Source organism: Gossypium hirsutum, chromosome D13, assembly GCF_007990345.1.
Source record: "Gossypium hirsutum isolate 1008001.06 chromosome D13, Gossypium_hirsutum_v2.1, whole genome shotgun sequence".
NCBI lineage: Eukaryota > Viridiplantae > Streptophyta > Magnoliopsida > Malvales > Malvaceae > Gossypium > Gossypium hirsutum.
The window spans coordinates 4,624,746-4,631,311 of record NC_053449.1 but is presented as its reverse complement, the minus strand read 5'-3'; the positions used below and the strand labels follow the sequence as shown (position 1 = coordinate 4,631,311).

Genomic DNA, 6,566 nt, shown 5'->3' with positions numbered 1-6,566 from the left:
TGAGTCTGATTTGACTCGACCCATGAACACCTCTAGCTTTCGATAACTCATTAGAGTTTAGAAAGGTCCTTCGCTAACATTTCTATTTACATATAAAAAGGAGAGATGTAATTTTAAAAGGTTTAACATTTTACTTTTTCTTCAGAAAAAAAATTATGTAAGAACCTTTCAATGGTTAAATAGATATATTTATTTTATAGTTAAGTGTTTAATTAAGTTAGTGTTACGAGTCAATATAGATAAATTTAATTATTACAAAATAATAAATATTAATAAGAGTGTATTTTTTACCTTTCTGTATTTAAAATCAATTTAAACCCAAAATAAATCTAAAAAAATAACACAATGTTGAGACTTGAAACACCATAATCTTTAAAGACTCAATTTTACCATTTTAACTAAAGTCTCATTTTTTTATATTTTTTTATAAATATATATATTCACATTATTTTTTACTCACAACTTGAGTGCCATAAAATAGTATTAATAAGAACAACATTATGAATCGATTTAGTAGGATATTAGATTAAAAATTTTAATGTAGGAGAAATACAATTATATTAATAAATTGAATTGCTAAGATATTAATCACACAAAATTGTATATAAACATATAGAACTAAATTATTATTATTATTTTGATAATTGAAGGTAGGGATGAGGTTGTTAGTGATCAGGGGCGTAATTAGGTGGGCTGGTAGTGCCTCAGTCCCCTTAAAATGAAAAAAAATTTCATTTATGCCTTTTAAAATTTTTAAAATTTTAAATTTGTAAAGGTAAAATTGTACTTTGGCCTCCTAAATATAATAAAATTTAATTTAATTCTTTAAAAATTATAAAGATATAATCTATTAAAATGGTAAAATTACATTTTTACTACCATAAAAATTACAATTTAATTTCTACCTCTTTAAAAAAAATCTAATTTCGCCCCTGTTAGTGATTAAATTTATGCTCTCATGACACAACATAAATATTCTAATACTAATGTAATAAAATTTTCTCATTCTATTACGGGAGCAAATGTCATAGAAGTTATAATGAAATTATTCAAAAAAATAAAAATAAAAATAAAGTGACGGTTATCATGAGTTTTAAGTTGTGAGACCTTTAAAAGGAGAAAAAAAAACATCTATTTTTAAAATTTATCGAAATAAAGTTTCGAGTTTTAGTTACGTGTAAGTTTATAGACAAACTAAATAACATCAGAAAAATTAAATTAATTTAAATATTTTAAATTTAATCGAGATTTAATGTAATTTACGGTTTGGTACAACGCGGTTTGGAAGATACAAAAATATATATAATTATATAAAATAGATGTACATACGTTTTTGTTTAGATTCTGAGTAACGGCATAGGCTTATGATTGTATTTTGGGCACTTCCTTGTTGAAAGACAATCTCTTTTTTCTTGTTTGCCACCTTTTAAACGTCTTCTCTCCTCTCTCTCTTTTATCTTCTCAATTCAGCCATGTCTGCCACCCCTGGAAGTTTCTTCTTATGCGAAAACCACCCATTTCCACCACCTTCTAACAACAATTCAGGCGGTGGTGGTGCCAATGGAAGCGAAGACAACAACCAACATGAAAAGCAACCTCTGCAAGACTCCACCAACAACAAGAGAGGGGGCGAATCGGATCATGAAATGCATATATGGACCGAAAGAGAGAGGAGGAAGAAGATGAGGAACATGTTCTCCAACCTCCATGCCTTGCTTCCTCATCTATCTCCTAAGGTAAAAAAAAATCCATACCATCTCTTTATCTCTTTAATCGCCATAAATTAACCTCCTGCTGCTATTCATTCATCACCAGAACTTTTTCTCCCTTATAATTACATGGATTAATAAGTTAAAAGAAAGGAAAAATAATGGTTTTGGTCTTTCCATTATGTTTGAATTTAAAATTTAGTCCTTTAGTGTAATTTGGTAGTGGAAATAGGTAACACGGTTAATTATTCCAATTTTGTAACTTGGATTTTTAATTTTTTCTTATGTTGACGTGATGAGTTTGAGGGTTCTTCTGAAGAAAAAAATCGTATCACCATTTGATCATGTTATATATTTGAATTGACTAATTACATTATAAGCATAAAAGGACTAAATTACTTCAAATTGAAGTTTAAAGACCAAATCTTAAATTAAAATATAATATAGAGACCTAAATAATCATTTAACCTAAAAGAAAACGTAAGTTTCAGTTATGGAAAGTGCTTGTGTGTACCCAGATAGGTTCTTTCATTTGTTTATAGTTTAATATGGTATTGTATTTATTGTAGCTGAGTTGTCATAATCTGTTTAATTTTCCAAATCCCAGTTTTTGTTTTGAAATGAACAATTACATCAGAAAGAAAAAGGAAAAGTTTTGTAAGTACGGGATTAAGTCTTGAATTTTATGTTAATTAATTTGAAATTTACACAAATTTACTTATGAATTAGTGATGTGATTGGTAACTAATTACGGGGCGAAATCAAAAAAAAAAAAATTAAGGGGTCGAAATTAAATTGTAATTTTTACGATAGAAAAAATTACAATTTCACTAGTTTAATAGACTATATTTTTATAATCTTTAAAGGATTAAATCAAAATTTTATATTTTTAGGAAGCTAATGTGTAATTTTACCTTTATTAATTTAAAATTTTAAAAAGATCATATGAAAAAATTTTCATTTTAGGGGTCGGGACCCTTACTAGCACCCCTAATTTTGCCACCGACTAATTATATCTTTTAAGATTTAAATAGTACTATTCATGGTTTGTTTCATTTGAGCACACCACAATTTAACCAAATCAATTAGTTGGTTGAACCGAATCGGTTAGCCGGATTAAGAACTAATTGATACACGAATCTAAACAAAACTGTTATACTTGTTTTTAAAGAAAATTGGGTAAATTGAAATACAAAAAAAAAATTAAAGTAAGATAAAAAGGAGGAAATTAAAAAACTAACTTAATAAATGATATTTATGTCATTGCTGTTATTAAGTTGTGTTTATAATTTTGTTTTTACTTTTCCCTATTTACTTAATTTTCGGGAATTTTTAATTTTGGATTAGTGACCTAACATTAATAAAAAATCATGTGATGCCATGATCCTCGTTAATAACCTATAAATTAGATAAGCATCTGATGAAGAGTTTTAATGTTTTGACAGGCTGACAAATCGACCATAGTCGACGAAGCAGTGAAGCACATACAAACCCTAGAGAAAACCCTCCAAAAGCTGCAAAAACAGAAGCTAGACAGACTCCAAGAAGGACCCAATCCCATTGACTTGGGTCACCAGGATACAAGCAGGGAAGCATTCATGGCGGATCAAGTATTATCTGGAAATGATGCTGCAGCCAAGGATTTAATAATAAAATCCAATTCTGTTACGGTCGCTCAACCCCGTTTGCAGTTTCAAACATGGACCTCCTCCAACGTGGTGTTGAACATCTGCGGCAAGGAAGCACAGATAAGCGTGTGTTCGCCCAAGAAACCAGGGCTGTTCACCAGTGTTTGCTGCATCTTGGAGAAGCACTACTTGGAGGTCATATCTGCCCATGTTTCCTCCCAATCTAATCGTTCCATCTTCATGATTCAAGCTCATGTAAGTTATATATGGTTTTTTTTGTTTTTAATCTCTACATCAAGCTATTTGCTGCTTCATGTCTTTGATTTAGTTATTTCTTCTTTCTCTAGTTGCATGCATAGTTAGGGTAATATTCTAGAGAGACATGAAGTGATTGTCTTTTACACATTATTATGACATTGGTGAGTTGAAAGTTGATGATCTCTCAATAAATTAGTATTGTCTCCAATGGAATTGTCTCTTAACTTTGCCAAGAGACTGAATGTATGAAGAAATAATAGAATTCACAAAGTGAGAGTATCTTGTCGAATCTTGATTCTCTTGACAAGTATTAGAGTTGGAATCTCAGTAGTAATTTTAGAGTATGGTTTCTAAGTATCAATTTAAACACTGTACAAAGCGAATGATATAGTTTAACACTAGAGTGTCTTAGATGTTAGGGTGAAAGAATATGAAATAGACGACACCATCTATATATACATTTGTGTATGTGTGACTTACACCAAATTATCAATCTACAAAAATGAAGCAGGTGGGAAGTAGTGGAGCTTATAATCATCAGGTGTCAGAAGTGGACGAAATATTCAAACAAGCTGCAGCTGAGATCATGTTCTGTCTCACCTCTTGATTATATGCCCTCTTTATAAACATCTCACGGTTTTTCTGTAAAAGCTCCCATATATGTGTGTATGTATATATATGAGTAAAAAGCTCTTTTTTTCTGCATATGATTGAAGGTAGCTTTGTTGATTCCCTCCATATATATAGTCCATAGTGTGGAAGGCATATTATCCAGAAAATATACCCAGTTTTGCTTCACAATATGCTGAGTTGTTGTTATAGAAAATCAAAATATACTTTGATGCATGGGTGCCTTTAATGCATTATTGGTTTCTTGAATTATAATTGTTTTAATTTTAGTATTTAATTTTTTTAAAATAGACACATAAAATTATAATTTTTTTATATAATTAAGGTACTTTCTATATCTATTTTACATTTCATGAGTTTTTTTTGGGGTATGTAGTTATCCCGCTTAACAATATCATCTCTAATATTCAAATTCATATTTTCTTCTATATCTTCCAGTAATGCTAAAAGATTGCCTATTTAGCCATGTTAATTTTAAATGTGCAAACGCTATTAACTTAGAACTTAATATTGTAAGAATTTCAGTTAACACATCAATAAGTGGTTAGGTGTAATGGTAATGTATATTGCATTCTCAAAGAGAGGACCCAAATTCAAACTTTGAAGGCGATATTGTTAGCAGAGTAGTGATGAACCTCAAACATAACCTTTCGAACATAAAGAATATAATTAATAAAAACAATAATAATCTATTAATTTGATGATTTGGGTTCTTTCAGATCAAGTTTTCTTATGGATCATAATATTGGGCTAAGAAATAATATCAGTATCAATATCAGGCCTGTTTCGGCCTATATTCAAAAACCAATCTCATGAACTTAGCTTGTAGCGCCTATACGGATATAATATGATTCTGATGTAGTAATATGAGAATTTTCAAAATATAAAGATCTAACATTAATACTTATAAGAAAAATCAACTCATCATGTTACAAGGTTATGTAATACTAATTTTAAAGTTAGGATCCAAATCCAAACTTAGCTATCAAATTTCAATGTACTTTTGTTTCGATGTCAACATGTCTCAAGACACTAGATATGGTGTCTCGAGGCATGGTTCTTTATGTCTAGAGACTAGGTCTCCAAACCAACCTCCCTTGTTTCCTTAATTTTGCTTCGATATTAAAATGTCTCAAGACTTGGAGCAGGACAAAATTAATTTAGCTTCGAATTTTATTTGTCACTTGTCTCGAGACACTAAGCATATAGATCGAAATATAAGGTAAATTTTGTTCTTATAATCTCAAGACTCAATGGTAAAATAGCTCTAGAAATACATTTTCAAGTGTATAAACCATACCAAATAGTACCTTAAACATACCTAAACTTTACATCAAAGTAAAACTATCAATCAAACACCTAAACACAACCAAATGACATCAAATTATAACCATCAATGCAACATCATTTAATCAACTAATTAACATAAACAAACTTATATAAACTAGCATAATTATCTACTAACTAAAGATTAAAATTCAACTTATAAAACCTTATATGCCAATATACTAAATATACCAAAATGACCGCTTAAGCAACATGTCCAAAACAACCTAAGGACATAACATTCCAACTCAAACACATATATACATATAAAAGAGTAGCAAAATGATTCCCAAGTTAAGTTGTTGAGAATAGATGCTTTTAGACTTTCAACCTACAAAAATTCTCATCCGAAACCTACACACGGAAATAAATAAAACCGTATGTTGAGTATTGACTACTCAGTGGTGCTAGTATAATTCAAATACATCTCATTAAGAAATGATATTCAATACTCAATACTCAACATACAAATAAATACTACTTTAACCCATTACCTCGATGCGTAGTCATATTGATTATAACAATTAGTTAGTCTATGAAAGCAAATTGAAATTGAATAATAGAAGCATAAACTGTAAAAGCTAAATGATGTCTAACTTTTTGTTTCCTTCGCCTTTGATGTTCCAGTGTTGTCTTTAGCTATGTTTGATAATACAATTACAAAAACCTCGTTAATCACATAACTCAACACAATTCAACGAAATCAAACATGAATGTGCTTAATTCAATTTAGTCCTTCACTTCTCTAATATTCGAAACATTTACATTGCATAATTTATCTGATCGAATTGAGATCCAACTTAATAAATATAGTACGAGAGACTTTCTAATTCTATTAATTATTAATAAACCTTAAAATTTTCACTTTTTATAAATAAGTCCTTGGTAAAGCGTAATTTGTTAATAATTTAATCTTAATTTCAACTTGATTCACTATCACTAACCACTTTTTTATCATGTTCACCCTTAATGTAATCTAACCTCATTCATTCTAACATCACATTTCTCAAATTTT

General features: G+C 29.4%; 1 protein-coding gene across 2 annotated transcripts; it reads left to right on the top strand.

The window, feature by feature from the left end:
- Window positions 1-1,327: 1,327 nt before the first annotated feature.
- Window positions 1,328-4,474, top strand: LOC107894279 (transcription factor bHLH95). Of its 2 annotated transcripts, none has more exons than XM_016819546.2 (3): window positions 1,328-1,736; window positions 3,155-3,592; window positions 4,104-4,474. In XM_016819546.2, the coding sequence occupies exons 1-3, from the start codon at window positions 1,473-1,475 to the stop codon at window positions 4,200-4,202; spliced, it is 801 nt and encodes a 266-aa protein (XP_016675035.2). In that variant the 5' UTR covers window positions 1,328-1,472; the 3' UTR covers window positions 4,203-4,474. The 2 variants fall into 2 exon arrangements, with proteins under 2 accessions (XP_016675035.2, XP_016675037.2); XM_016819548.2 differs by having other exon boundaries at window positions 1,330-1,736; window positions 4,107-4,474.
- The last annotated feature ends 2,092 nt before the right edge of the window (window positions 4,475-6,566 follow it).

Excerpts from the sequence above, each read along its gene's own strand:
- LOC107894279 (XM_016819546.2), top strand. The coding sequence starts at position 1,473 with ATGTCTGCCACCCCTGGAAGTTTCTTCTTATGCGAAAACCACCCATTT. Across the intron at positions 1,737-3,154 it reads TTCCTCATCTATCTCCTAAG|GCTGACAAATCGACCATAGT; the intron begins GTAAAAAAAAAT and ends ATGTTTTGACAG. Across the intron at positions 3,593-4,103 it reads TCTTCATGATTCAAGCTCAT|CAGGTGGGAAGTAGTGGAGC; the intron begins GTAAGTTATATA and ends ACAAAAATGAAG.